The sequence below is a fragment of the Photinus pyralis genome, unplaced genomic scaffold (assembly GCF_008802855.1).
Source record: "Photinus pyralis isolate 1611_PpyrPB1 unplaced genomic scaffold, Ppyr1.3 Ppyr1.4_LG5, whole genome shotgun sequence".
NCBI lineage: Eukaryota > Metazoa > Arthropoda > Insecta > Coleoptera > Lampyridae > Photinus > Photinus pyralis.
The window spans coordinates 27498295-27514102 of NW_022170596.1; the positions used below are offsets into that span (position 1 = coordinate 27498295).

The following is a 15808-nucleotide window of genomic DNA, read 5'->3' on the forward strand; positions in this document are numbered from 1 at the left end:
TCAACCTAAATTTGCAACGTTAGTATACAAGGTGTTAATTAATGTCATGCAGATATGTCAGAGCGTGATAGCACTCGTGAAAATAAGAAAAAATGTTCCAAAACCCACTCGTGGGTATTGCCGCGTAACACAAAGTATTGAAACGACGCATCGTCACCAAAAGCACACAAAATGTCGAATCTGCCTATTGAAGCACATCCACGTCCAGAGAAAGAGAGGAGTTATAAGTTATAAAGTTTCAAAGAAATATTACCATACATAAGAAAGTTGGCTATGAGCAGCCTGTGCAGTCACTGCGTATGCCCACATAATTTTTTCTATGTGCGAAATGTTTACCTTTACTAGAAGCGCCTGTGGTTAAAATTTCAAAGAAATATCTCCACAAATAAGAAATTTGGCATTGCGCAGTATGCCCACACATCACTGCGCATGCCCACACATCATTTTTGCTATGTGCGAAATGTTTGCCTTTACTAGAAGCGTCTGTGGTTAAAATTTCAAAGCAATATCTCCATAAATAAGAAAGTTGGCATTGCGCAGTCACTGCGCATGCCCACATAATTTTTACTATGCGCGAAATGTTTATCTTTACTAGAAGCGTCTGTGGTTAAAATTTCAAAGAAATATCCCCATAAATGTGAAAGTTGGTATTGCGCAGTCTGCGCAAAATATGGAGTTAAATGAAACTGATCGAATTGGGCAAATATAGACCATAACAGCTATCAATTAGCGAAAACCCGAAGTCTCTAGGTGGCCCAGGGGCCGAGATCTCGATGGAACGGACGGACGGACGGAAACACGAGCACATAAGCTTTACCTCAACTTCGTTGTGTTACGCTAAAAAATGCAAATATATGCATGGTCTAAAGGGCGTCCTTTTCGTTATATAGGGTGGCAAAGTTTTAATTTTTTTCTCGTATTTTGCCTTTTCTCTCTTATGTTCTGTGACAATTGTTTTAAATTTGAAAGATCAATTATGTTTTCGAATAAATAATTAGCCTAAAGAGACACACTCTTTTCCAACCGTCCCGAACCAAAATATTCAAATTCAATTCAGGGTTGCCCTCGCTTAATCATTCGATAGGCAATAGCTCTAGGGACTTAATTGATTGCAAGGAAGGAAAAAAGAGCTATTGAAAACCTTCCAGGATATGTAGTCACTTATTTTCTTACTTCCTTTCCAATTTGCACTTTACAATTTCACATTATGATAGTTTTCATCCCGTACGACAACATCGAGGAATATTATCTCCCTCATAGTCGTGAGTACACCCTCTATTACACCAATATTCAAAATATTGTACCACCAGCTTTCACAGAAGTGTGGTTGTGTTGTGGTTATTATCACTGTTATGTAACGGAACCCGATATTCACACCAAGGGTTCACGGTACGAAGAATACACAATAATATATCATTTTTGTTTATGGTTAAGAGCTCCGGGCCTGCATTAGGATGGCTCATCATAACAATATAAGGGTGTGTTCAGGCGCCCGGGTTTGGCTAGGACATAACATGTCTCATTGTAATACAGAGTTAGGGGTTTCGAGATCCATTCCATAATAGTTTTCATATACCTAACATAAAAATTCAAATATTCAGGAGCATGAAAAACGAGATGAAAAACAATCAAATTTGTGCAAAATAAGATTGTGGCAAAATACCGCTGCAAAGAAATTCAACAAATATATATCAGGCCCCCCCCCATAAACAAATAAAGCCCCCTGGCGCATCGTACATAACATATTAACAATCATCATAACTGAATTTTAAAATATAAAAGACTTGCGAAAAGTGGCATAGCACATAGCGTACGTGCGAACTTTTTTTTTAAAATCCGCCTCGTTATTTTTAGCGCATTTTTGCAAAAAATTTTTTTTGTAAAAAGTAGCTTTTAATCTCACTTTGGCTGGCTGGCTGGCTGGCTGGTCGGCTGGCTGGCTGGCTGGCAGTAAATGCGCGCCCGTTGAAAAACGCTTGTAAAAAGACAAGGAGTGTACATGTAACTATCGGGGCCGTGTAATTAAGAACGTTAGGGATGGGGCTACAAGATTTGGAGTCGACGACATCTGGACGCCATCCCCGAGCGTATTATACTAACCTGGAGATTTTTCAGTTTTTATCTATCTTCTTCTACAGTTTTTCTCCGATTGTTTTCAAATTGGTGTCGTCGGGAAGATCTTGTCAACGCGCACAACTCCTGCGTGGCGGAATTTTGTTTTTTTTCCTGGGGGCGAAATAAACCACCTTTTGCGCGGCGCGCTTCGAGGGGTAGTCGACTTTGGGCGCCCAAAAGTCTCTCTTTCTCGTGTCACTAATAGAAGGTCGAGCTATGTGAAGTACCCAAAAGTTGAATACGATTTTATGCCGGGATTTTAGCGAAATCTACCAAAATGTGAATTACGAATGAACGGGACGTCGGAACTGTGTATCGACAAAGGGAATGTGGTAACCCCCGACGAGATCTTACTGATGGTGCAGTCGAAACTTCAAATCCGAATTGTTGCGGGTGATCAGAAGTGGGTGTCGACAAAGGGAATATGGTAACCCCCAAAGGATTTTAATGATGGTGGAGTCAAAACTTCAAACGCGAATTGCGAGGGCACGGTAAGTGAGAAAATGGTACCGACAAAGTGAACGTGGTAGCTTTCGGCAAGATCTTATTGATGGTGGAGTCAATATTGGCTAATAAAACACTGATCTAACACACAAAAATGCGCTGAAGTCCCTTCGATCTCACACGAGGACTTTGATCATTTTTTGTTTCACTATGCTTAATATACATTTACAAAATTTGAACAAAATCCGTTGAGCCGTTACTGGTTTCAAAGCCCACTCGTTGGATTTCCGCGTAATACAACTGTAATGATAAGTAATGGACAAGTATAAACCATAGCACCAATAAATTAGCGAAAATCCGAAGGTTCTAAGTGGCCCCCATGGGCCGAGATTTCGATGGAGCATGCAGACAGACGACTGAAAATCGAGCACATAAGCATATGCATGATAAAAGCGCATTTTTCGTAGTACAAATCAGTATTTTATTGGCAAAATTTAAAATTATCGATCTCAGAGTAACCTCACTCAAAATAAGTTAGAGCCTGCACAATCTCAGAAGTCGCTAGCACTAGCTATTGTAATTGCTGAGATCTCAGTCAGACAGCCAGCCATAACCAATCGAAAAATTTATTACACGGTGTACGTAGGTACCCGCAAATAAATTAAGTTGCTAAAAACGAATAAAATGGGCCAATCAGGCGACGAACCCCACATGTTTTCGTCATTCTTTGCACATTTTCAACATTTTCAAAATATTTGCATATTTTCGAAACTTCCGACACAATGTAATGTACGTAAACATTCTCTGTGTAACTCTTCTTATTTTTATTTTTTATATGTGGATTCTATAAGTGATCTGCAAGAATTCGTCATGTTTGCATAATACAAGTATGTCTGTTTTTCTTGCCTCTGCCAAGAATATACAATAGTGATCCTACATTTTCTGTTACTGCACCATAATACAGGGAAATTACACTTCATTAACCGTTGTTACCAAATAACTAAAAGCGTTGCCATTGTCATATTAAAGAGCAATAATTTATAACAGAGTTTGCAAGGGTCCAATGAGAAGGCGTACTGTACTAAAAGTAATGGTCAAACTTTCCTCGTAATTCTAATGGACTACTTCACAACGCAAGTTGACAAAGTCAGAAGTGGAATGGAGGAATCGGATTGATTTTGTAATTAACTAATTAGGTACAGTTGTTAAACAACAATACAAAGGCGAAGTTCTTATCTTAATGTAAGGGCGACGAGCACCCTTTCATTACAAACTGCAACTAATACTATAAAAAGATGGGATCTTCCATTCATGATTATCTATTAGGTACACCATTTGCCACATATTCTAAATTTCGAGACGAAATTTGCATTAATTAATACCCGGTTCAGTTACGAAACAATTTTGGCACAAACCAATCATTATTTTTTAGTCAAAATAATTAACTCGCATAAATAGCAGTTACACGAAACAAATGGGAATGTCTGTAACCGATACCGGTTTATGGAGTGTTCATAATTAATAATGAACAAAACGACCTGCCAAGAGCTTTAGATGTCCGATGGGAGGTGAAGTTAAAATTTGGAAAAAAATAAATCTTCAAAAATTAAAAATAAGTAGCGACATTTGCAAATCAAATTTTGCGTAACGGACCGCTTGCCAAAACGGTTTTTGGATGTATGCACACGACAATAAAGATACGTTAGGCAATAACTAAATATATGTTTTTTAATAGGCGTGCTTTATTGTCGCCGTAAATATTATGCGTTTCTCCGAATATAATGTTGCTGAAAATTACTATAAATAATATCTTCTTCTAGACTACCAACGACTGTGCACAGTTAATCGAGGTGTACAAATTTTCAGATATTTAGCTCCTGCTCTTTAGGGTGCGTTCTGCTGTTTCTCTAATAAAGTTTGAATCTGCCGATTTACGTCTTTTCCCATTGAAATTAAAACAGAAAATTAATTGCGTATTCTCGAAACTAATGCCTGAACAGTGAAAATTGAAGTTCAAGTTATAGCCTAAGGCTCCAGATTTCAGTGCGCCTGTTTTATCACAAACTGTGTTGGATTAGATTATTTGGATTATAAACAAAGATTATTTTTTTCACTATTGCCATTTGTACCATGTAAAAACAAGCTTTGAAAGCTTCTGTTTTTTGAAGAATGTTTTAATTTTCATTTCATACGTTTTAGAATAAATTTTTGTTATGGCCAATCGTGTCAATTGTGTGATTATTCGAACCCGTTGTGCGACCAGGATTAAAGCCTTTATATCACATATACCTTCTCGTGTTGATAAAGATTATTATAGTGGGATCGAGGCTACTGAGTTTCCAAAATTATTAATTTAAGTCAATATTAGGATTTTTCTTTTGCCGGAGTGTAGGTATGAGGAGAAATTAAAAAAATTCTATGTTTCAATTTTGATTTGTCTGAGCTAGCTTGGACAGGCGTTTTGTGGGTGGTGTAGTTTACCTCAAGCCATTGCACATAATAATAATAATAATAAAGCACAGCTAAAAAACACAATACTCTTTCTTCTCAGAAACACACCACGTTATCACAACCCACTCGTACTCAACCCAAACGCAACAACCTTAACAGCACTACAGGCTCACAAAATACTGTAACGTCTCCACCAATAACCCAAGCAACCACACAAATACTACCTCAAGAACAAAGAAACACAAGAAATACAAGTAACGCAACATGCACTACAAAGACAGGTCCACCCAATAAAGTTACACGTCTTAGCACAGTTAAAAAACATAAAACTCATTCTTCACAGAAACACACCACGTTATCACAACCCACTCGTATACAACCCAAACGCAAAAACCTAAACAGCACTACTAGCTCACAAAATACTGTAATATCTCCACCAATAACCCAAGCAACCACACAAATACAACCTCAAGAACAAAGAAACACAATAAATACAAGTAACGCAACATGCACTACAAAAACAGGTCCACCCAATAAAATTACACGTCTTAGCACAGTTAAAAAACACAATACTCCTCTTTCTCAGAAACAACCCACTCGTATTCAACCGAAACGCAACAACCTTAAAAGCACTACAGGCTCACAAAATACTGTAATGTCTCCACCAATAACACAAGCAACAACACAAATACAACCTCAAGAACAAAGAAACACCATAAATACAAGTAACGCAACATGCACTACAAAGACAGGTCCACCCAATAAAGTTACACGCCCTAGCACAGTTAAAAAACACATAACTCCTTCTTCACAGAAACACACCACGTTATCACAACCCACTCGTACTTCAACCCCAAACGCAAAAACCTAACAGGACTACTAGCTCACAAAATACAGTAATACCTCCACCAAATAACCCAAGCAATAACAACACAAATACAACCTCAAGAACAAAGAAACACCATAAATACAAGTAACGCAACATGCACTACAAAGACAGGTTCCACCCAATAAAGTTACACGCCCTAGCACAGTTAAAAACACATAACTCCTTGCTTCACAAGAATCACAACCACTGTTATCACAACCCACTCGTACTCCAACCCAAACGCAAAAAACCTAAACAGCCTACTAGCTCACAAAATACAGTAATACCTCCACCAATAACCAAAGCAATAAACAAATAACAACCTCAAGAACAAAGAAACACCATAAATACAAGTAAGGCAACATGTACCACAAAGACAGGTCCACCCAATAAAGTTACACGTCCTAGCACAGTAAAAAAACACAAAACTCCATCCTCACCGAAGAACACCACGTTATCACAACCCACTCGTATTCAACCCAAACGCAAAGCCAAAGAAACACTTACACAATAAACTCCATTTAATAAAATTACAGGAATTATTATAATGATTTTTGTTTTGTTTTGTTTTCCTCTTTCCTGATAGCGTTGGCTTATTGTGCCCATGTGTGATTTTTATTTATTTATTTTTTTTAGGACCCTACATAACTTCACCAGACACAGACACAGACACTGATCGTTACTTGATTTTAATCCGTGCGATTAGTTAACCAGGCTAGACCTGAGTTCTCACAAGAAACACCGACCATAATAATAATGTTTATTGAGCATACATACGAAACAAAACAATAAAATAATAATGTTGTACAGCTCAAAAGGTAATGAATTCGGCCTAAAGCCGTTTTTCAATTCATCCTGTAAGACACAAAATGATAAAAAAAAACAGTCGTCTTGCTAAATTAATTACAATTCTCTAAGAAAAAGCTCTTAGTAGATCTAACAAACTGAGGATAGTTCATGTGCAATGCATCTAACCTTAAATTTAACAACGATGGTGCAACATATGTGAAGCAACCCTGGAATTTTGCAGTTTTATGTCTAGGTATTGTAAAAGAATTAGTTCTTAAATTTACACAATGAGCAGCCGATCTTCTTATCAACAGGTGATATAAATATGACGGTATTCTAAATTGTAAAATTTTATAAAGCATTATCATATATAGATATTTGACACGATCCTTGATTTTTAACTCATTAAGTCTGTGATAATACGGCGTGACGTGCTCTCTAAGGGGAATATTGCAAATGTATCTTATGCACGCATTTTGAGTTTTTTGCAGCCTTGCTTGGTCACGTTTTGTGAGAAAAAAATAATACACCATACAACAATAATCAAAATGGGGTAAAATAAGAGATTTGACTAGCTTACGCTTGCTGGACTCATTTAGCAGAGAATTAAGGTGATAGATTGACTTTAGTTTTAAATATGCAATTTATTTATTTACATAGCAATGTGAATACCAATTTTTTTTATGATGAAATTTAACCCGGAATATAGATATTGTCCCAAAAATTGGTATCAAGAAATATGCCATATTTACTTGTGTAAATTAATCCTGATCGTTCTCGCTGTTTTAGCTTGCCACAATAAATATGCCCCGAAACGGCTTAATTTTTTGAGGTAGTTAGTAACAGATTTTGTAATATCAAATAGGTACACTAAACTTTTATTTACATATCGTAAAAGTACGAAGTTTGGTAAATTAGTACAAATCAATATTGTAGACAGATGGTGACGCTTGCGAAACAAGGTAAAATGTCCATTATCTTACAATAATGAAGAGAAGCTTCAAATATTTACGCGCTCCGCCATAAACTTTAATTAAATCTCGCAGGCCGAACTAAAGAGAAGACATTTATTACACACATCCTGATCTAATTATAATTCATAAATTAAGTTGAATAAATCTTGCGTCATGAGAAGTATATAAATTGTTTAATTTTATCTGGTAATCCATTGGCAAATTTTCAACAATTTAAAGTATTGTCTTTATTTGCATTACTTTTATTCCAAAGGTGAAAACCGAGGTGAAAACTAACCCACGACTAGCTGAAGGAGGCTCAGATTTTTGGCTGCTCGCAGGTAGTTCATTCAGCTTCTGTTTAATTATTTCAGGTATAATACGTATTAATTACATTGTGATTATTAGGTCACATTTAATTTCATTTCTACACGCCTTTCTTAAACCGGCGCATTTAATGTGTTCTCAGCTTTTCAACTTGTTACTATTTCAAAATGAAGAAGAAGAAGAAAAATGAATAATCATTAACGGGGGTTTTGACATTCACGAATCCATAGAATCTTGGGGGATCCAAAACAGGAAATCGAACTTTTTAAGAAATTTTTAATCGGGGGATGTTTCAAAAATCGTTGTTTCCCGTAGATTTTTGGTATATTTGAAAGGAATTATGAAGATCTTAAAATTTAGTACCACCTGAATGACCGACAATTTGTGCATGCTCCGGTTGAAAAGTTGTTGGGAATTATTGTATTCTATAGCTAACTGAAAAAAATCAGCTCGTGCACCAAATGGTCTCTGTCATTTACTACTAAATTTGGTCTCGTGTTATATTGGTTACGTTCGACGTGCGGTATTTACACTTTAACAAGAAGATAACATGGCATAATTTAAACAAAAAGCACATTTTTAAATTACCAAATTCTTGTTCAAATCAAAAGTTTTCTCCATGTTGAGGTTACCAAGTTTGCCGTGTGTCCAAGATAAGAATGAACAGCATGGGTAAATCGGAAATTATAAGATATACATTGGATATACATAGTCGAGTCGGTAAAATTTTAGGACTTTGCAAAATGAGGTTTTAAAAATCCGGATATTTCGATCAGTTCCGAAGATATTCGAAAACAACCCAACAAAGTTACCCATATTCGGTTTTATTTCTTTCTGACCTTGTTTGAAAGGATTTCAAAAAACAAAAAACACTTCCCCGCACCTTTTAAACAAAAGATTGTGCTCACAGATTTTCGTTTTTGAGAAACCATCATCAACTTCATATTGTTATATCTATGGACCACGCGAAAAAAGTACAAGTACAGATTGATGATGTTAAAATATGTGGACACCATCTTGTAGAGCTTAAAAAATTCCTATGAGGAAATGCACCTTTTTTTTTCCTACCTGCCAAAGTGAGTTAAAGAATTAGGTATATGTATTTAAAATGTTTTCAAAAATCAACACCAAGTGATTTTTTATTTGTATTTTTCAAAAAACGGTGTTCAAACGTAATGCTATCATCGTCAAGAAATAATTTTCGCAATACGAATTAACAAATATAATAACTGAATAATTATTATTTCATTATGACTCTTTATTTCTGGTCGGTGGTTAATAAAATTTAGAATAGGAAGAGCGTCATGGTTTGGTAAATATCTGACCAATCTAAACACACTTACTGACTTACTGTCGCGCCAATTCATCGTGCTTTGTTAAAAAAAGAAATTGTGTTTGCAAGTGCGTTAATAAAGCATGCAAAATTATTAACATTATCAGTATGTGTATTTCACTTTCTAACACTTACATTAAAAAATGACCGGACAATGTAAATATATCACATGAAAATAAGTGATTTTGCATAAACATTTACATAATCATGTCAATTTTTGCTTAAACACATAAATTATGCCGTATTAAAATTAATCATAGGAATTTTGAGAGCGTGCCAAAAAATTAATACCACTTACTACACGTGTATCAACAACTTTTGTGAAAGATCATTTTCAAAGCAGATAGTTATGTAGGTAACAGTTATAATTATAGGGTAGGTAATTAACTGTCAATAACTTTGTAAAAAAGCTTATTATTTGCATGATGTAAACGTGTCATCGAAAATCGACCACATTGCGTACGCACGATTTCAGCCAATATTTCCTACCCAACTGTGGAATATCGGAGACTGTGATTCTTGCGAAAAACTTTTTCAATTAGCAATTCACGTATGCCAGTAGTTTTTGATGTGGTAGATCCCCTTCGATGACGAACAGCAGGTAATTAGTAATTTTTTTAAATTTATCCATCTACAATGACTGACTAACTTTACGCAACAGATCAGTATTTTTGTTAGCCAGTTTTGCCTTTTCCAAAGTCATATAATTTCAAAGGGAAACAATACAAAAGAAATTTACTTGTTTTGAAAACAATGAAACAGGTTTGTGAGCTTGTATCGTGGGATCAATGGGAACGTAACAAAAAACAGAAAAAAAATCATTAGCAATTATTATCGTTACTTTTCAGTCACGCATGGTTTCAATTCAAAGAAAGAAAAGCAAATCGTTAGGTAAGGTAAAATTCAAATTAATTAAGATCGCTTCTTTTGAAACCACTCGTGGCTTAATCGGATACTGCTTTCTGCAGCTCATTTAATTAGCAACGTTTAATTATCCTCACTATGAAAGAGATGAAATTTTTAAATTCATACTCCCGTTGTCTCGTTCAATTTCTCAGGTCAAGCAAAGGTCTCTTATCAAACCGGTGTCGGCGTAAACGTGCAGTTTTAATGCTTGCGTTCATATATCATTGGAAGCTAAAACCTGCTAATAATTACTTAACGGAGCTGAAATTGAAAAGAACATCTAACATAAGTGCAATAAGTGCACAAGCAAAGAAGCGAATTTGTGAAGGCAGAATCGCCATTTAAAAAAAAATCGAAACAATTTCCACCCTTTGCGCTATAGTGTAAACCGTCATTGTTTTTGAATTTACCACAAAATTAAACAAATTTACCCAAAATCGTCCTGAAACCTTCATTTTCATGCCTACTTTCTGTCAGGAAATTTTGGTTTCCATGACAGACAGACGCAGAACAGACTACGTTTCCTGGCGCTTGTCACTTTACTGGCCGCACCTATCACTTTACCGGTCGCACCATCACTTTACCGGCCGCATTTGTGACATTGCCAAATGTCTATAATGACTCATGCCATCACTGACAGATTGACATTAATCAAAAGTTCTATATAAAAATTGAAATGCTATATTAAAACACGATTTCGGGTAATAGTTATTTACATATTATGAGTATGGTAAATCAAGGTTTACGTTAACGAGTGAGATGTTTACTGCCGAAGCGTAGCTGAGGCAGGAATTTCGAAACGAGTAACGTTAACTGATTTAACATACAAATAATGTAAGACATTTTATTTCATACTGCTCTTTTTTCTATTAAAAGGCCATACAATTTTTGATTAGAATGTTGTACGCATTCAAATGAAAGCAAAAGTCGATCACTTGATTTGTTTGATCTGACAGTAGTTTGACACATTAATATATTGGTTTATATGGACGTCAGTTGATGTTGCTAGGCAACATTTCCAGTCTCGTAAAAGCTTTCAGTCTGGTAAAATACGATTTACCAGACTCAAATGGGTCTGGGAAAGCGGTGATTACTAGATAGTATGAAATAAAATCTAATACAAAACTCGTCAGTAAAATGACATTACTTGACTCGGAAATTAAAGTACTCGGCCCCAAACTCGGCTTGGGGCCTCGTACTTCAATATTTACTCGCCAGCAATGTGACATTTTTCTGACTTTTATATAAAAAACTGTTATCACAAATTCGCTTCATTGCTTGTGCACTTATTGTATTTATGTCAGATGTTCTTTTCTGACACAAGCTCTCAATTATTTCAACTTCAACGCCTACTTAATAAACATTTAAAACGGTTCTGCAAATCCATTTAAATCGAGTTTTCTTTGGAACTACTGATCGGATTTGAAAAATAAAAACAGTTCTGAAAACATAATGAACATTTCTTTCGACCTAGCTAACATTTACTACCCTTTCCCATTTAAAATTTTTGTGGTGCAGTTCACCCCCTTCTCAGGGTTAAAGTTATGTAAGTAGTATTACTTAATTTAGGTGTCTCTCTCAAAACTAAAATTGTCGTGTTCGAGTGTTACTGGCAAGACTGTCGTTAAGTGGGCAAAATTAGCATTGTTCAGTGGGCCACCCTGTATTGAATGTATAGTGCTTACTTATTAAATTAACAAAAATAAAGCTTATTTAAATTAAAACCAAAATAGCTTAGTAAATGGTTTGGTTATAAGGTAGTAGCATACTATATTTATCATTGTTTACCTTCTTGCTAGATGATTAATGGGGAGGGGGAACTTTACACATAAATGTGACGCTTCGAACTATCCTTGTTAAGGTGTAATTACATTGATTGCAAGTGCATTCACTTTGACATCCTAAAAACTTCAATATTAATTTACTTTTGGCCATTGCAGATAAGCAAAATGGCGGTCTTATACCACCAATAGCAATTACAATGTGCTGCCACAAGAGGTCTTACTGTTAATATGAATGGCGCATATGAGCACCAATGCGATCTTTAATTTATCTAAATTATGAGCTCGTTAGAAAGAGAAAAAAAGGCTTACTACTGACGTACTGGCATGATCTATGTTATGTCATTAAAAAAATTCAAGATGGCGGTCGCACTCAAAAAGCTTTGGTTCAATCTTTATCAACCACCCTGTATGTGCCTGTAGCGAGCTGGTGTTGCTTCCCCTTCAGGAAAGAATCCTATGTCCAAACGAAGCAACCTTCGCTAATTCAAAACCTAGCCGTTGCCGTTTAGGATATCAAACATTTCTTGGGAAAGCGGTGTCTGCATTGTAATATAGAGTAGAATTGTTTACTCTATAATTGTAGATAATCGCCCATAAAATGCCTATTTTTTTAATAACCGTATACTCGTATTTTGATGTTTTACACTGTTACACATTGTGTCCAAGATAAGGATGTGTCCATGGGGATCTCAGAAACCATAGAAGATAACGAAGATGGTTAAATTTGGGAAAAATTGCATAATTAAAGAAATGCTGCAAAGAAAACCAGAAAATTCCGATTACTCCGATTTTTAGTTTCTTCCGATGTTATTTGAATAGATCCAGAAAAACAACAGTTTCTCATTGCCCCTTTTTGAGCTCGACAAGACAGCCTTGAGGGATTTTCAGTACAACGTTTTGTTTTGTGTTCATCAACTTTATTAGGAAGACAACGATGTAGGGCACACACAAAAAAACAAAAGTTGGAAATAGTAGGTTTCAACAGGATGGTGCACCCGCGCACAATCGCCTAATTCTGCTATAATACCTATCGAACAAAGTTCCTGGAAAATTTGTCCAAGTATTCTCGCAGGTTTAGGGCGTCGTGCGCGAATGGGCTATCCGGCATCCTGTCGACACCAACAGTTTCCAACTTTTGTTTTTTCTTTGTGTGTGCTCTACATGGGCAAATTTCTGTTTTTTTGGCATATCTTCGGAAGTAATCGGAATTTTCGGGTTTTCTTTAAACCATGATAATAACTCTTTAATTGTGCATATTTGCTCTAATTTGACCATCGCATCGTCGTATCTTCTATGGTTTTTGGAGATATCATTATTTTATTTATTTTATCATTAGCTTGGATACCAAAATGTTTGGAATTGCCATATACTAATTTAGTTCGTATTTTAAAAGATAATTTGAAATTACATAATCGCTGTTTTAAAACTATGGAGTGTTCAAAATAATGGTAAAGACTTTATTTAATTTGCTTTCCCAAAAACAAGTTGTTCATCTACAAAAATGAAACGACAGTCTAAATGGCCCTTCTAGACGCATTCAAATTTAATTGTCTTTAATTGTAACTGGTATTTAATCGGCCGAGTCCCTTATTTAGGTCAAAAAGGTTAATCTCGACTAGGGAATTGCGTTGAATGTCTCCTCCATTCTCGAAAAAGTCAATTATTGCGTTCAATCTACATCGTTATTCTTTCTACAAAATAATAAGCACGTAACCTTTCTGGAAATACAGCTTTATTGCTACATTGTTTGAAATTCTCGCTCTTTCGGAAAAATGAGACGTGCATATTCAGCACTTGCTGAAGGTATCTAACCTTCGCGCCGGTTTCGGAAAACCTATTTCCGCCCAAATTTCTTACCCGTGAAGCGCGACAAAGTTTCCGTCGAATTAGAACTTGTATGGATTTTTAATGATTTCCGCTGCACACCTTTCTAAGAACGTATGAAATCATTCGGAGTGCAAAGTTGAACGGAAGTCTAATGTAATTGTCTCATTTTCCCACGACATGCTAATTGCATCCCTCTCAAGGTAAGCGCGATTTAAATTTTACACGGGACGTCCACCTTTATTACGATTGCATCGCGAAATAATTAGAAAACACGCCGTTTCAAATTGTTTATTTTTAGCGGGCTTATTTTTGGTCGCGATTGAATTTTTTCCTCTCATCATCGCTAATTAACTATTTTGATTTATGGCCGATGTTTGTGTATATTCGTCACAATTTTGACGTCTTGTTACAGCGTCTTTCGGAGCGTCGCGCACACTCCTCGACGTCTTCTTCACTAACAGAATTAATTCTATCATTTTACACGCGACTATTCTGTCGCTCGTAGCGCTTTTTTTTTGTGGCGGCAATTTTGAAGTTTGTTTATAAACTTTTGCGCAACGTGCGGAGAAAGTTCTTCTGAAACCATGAACTTTGATATGCGGATTTTTGTTTGTGGTGGTTATCGGTTTCCGTTGGCTTGTGATGTTCCGTTTGAAATTGTGACTATTTAAATCATTTGGTGTGTAAGTGCGGTGAGTGGTTGTTAATGATGTTGGCGGAGAATAAATCCAGGGAGATTCCATGGATGGGGTTGAACTTGGCCTGTGTGAGGATTCTTCAACTGTACTGTAGAGTTTTCGAGCATCCTGAACTTTTAAAAACTGAAAGGTGCGTGTAAAATGTTTATAGGATACTTTTTTTAAAGTTTTTAATAGCGATTTTATTATCGTGTTGATGGTTAATTCTTTGAGCGAAGCTCCTGTCATTGGGGCTTTAAAAAAGACCGAAGTTCTTCAGATCTTAATTGTCTGTTTAATATACACTGAGCCTTTCTGTTATTACAAGGAACTTTTAATCATGCATTTTACAGTGCTATTGATGCGACTTGAACATAAACAATGTGTGAAACGAAGAATCATATGAAAAATTCGCGCTGTCAACCCACCGGTTTGAACATTTTGGCAAACTTCCATGCGAGAATTTTTACACTTGTACGTGCATCATCACTTTCCCTTATCTTTCATTAATTAATTTACCTTCGTTGAGCCTAAATCCGAACGTGGGTGCCACGCTTTTTTTATTATCCCCAAGTTGTGTATTTTGCTGGGTCCATATTAAACTAATTTATTGCGTGTAAATTGTAAAAATAGGGAGTGTATAATTACTCACTTATTTTGGCGGTTAATTTTGTCCAAATTAAATAAGATTCCACGTACATATGAATAATTTTATTTGAAAATGTGTCACCATGTTTAGCTTGAAGAATCGTTTATTTTGAAATCTAAAATTATATGTACGCCCAATTACCGTATCTCCCTGTTTGCTTTATTAATGTAACTTTAAATTGTTTACCTTTACTGTTACTATTTAGTCATAGTCATACCTTCTATAAATGATAAGGCTATCATGTTTGATTTCAAATTAACAGACCATAATTAACAGTTACTAAGGTTTTACCTCGGGTTTTACCTATATTCAGTTTCAATTAAAAGATCATTATATTGAACAGCCCTTACTCAATCCTTTCAAACGACCCTTCTTACGTTGATGATACCAGGCCATTACAAACAATAGATTTAATTGTTGTAAACGATTGTAGGATGATTCGCCCCCGAAAATTCGTCCCTGAATATTCGCCCCCGGAATATTCGCCTTCAAGAAAACTCGCCCCCAAGTATATTCGCCCCAGAAAGATTCGCCCTGGAAAATTCACCCCCGGCAAGTTGGCCCCCGACAAATTCGCTACTGGAAGATTCGCCCCCGGCGATTCCGCTCCCGTAGGATTCGTCTCATAAGATCCTCGGAGGTAACAGGGCCAGCAGTTCGTAAAATGAATTTTGTTTAATTGTTA

The 15808-nt window shown here is 36.0% G+C and overlaps 1 protein-coding gene across 3 annotated transcripts in view; it reads left to right on the forward strand.

Annotated features, from left to right (window-relative positions):
* The window catches only part of LOC116170173 (four and a half LIM domains protein 2), an 86568-nt gene that overhangs the window by 15691 nt on the left and 55069 nt on the right, over positions 1-15808 (forward strand). Inside the window, exon 1 of one of the 3 annotated variants that reach the window (XM_031486400.1) lies at positions 14480-14625. The exons of the other annotated variants lie outside the window; for them this stretch is intronic. Coding sequence (XP_031342260.1) covers positions 14504-14625 — 122 coding nt within the window. The 5' untranslated portion in view covers positions 14480-14503. Of the gene's footprint in view, positions 1-14479; positions 14626-15808 lie in introns of those variants that run through there. 3 annotated transcript variants of the gene reach the window in all.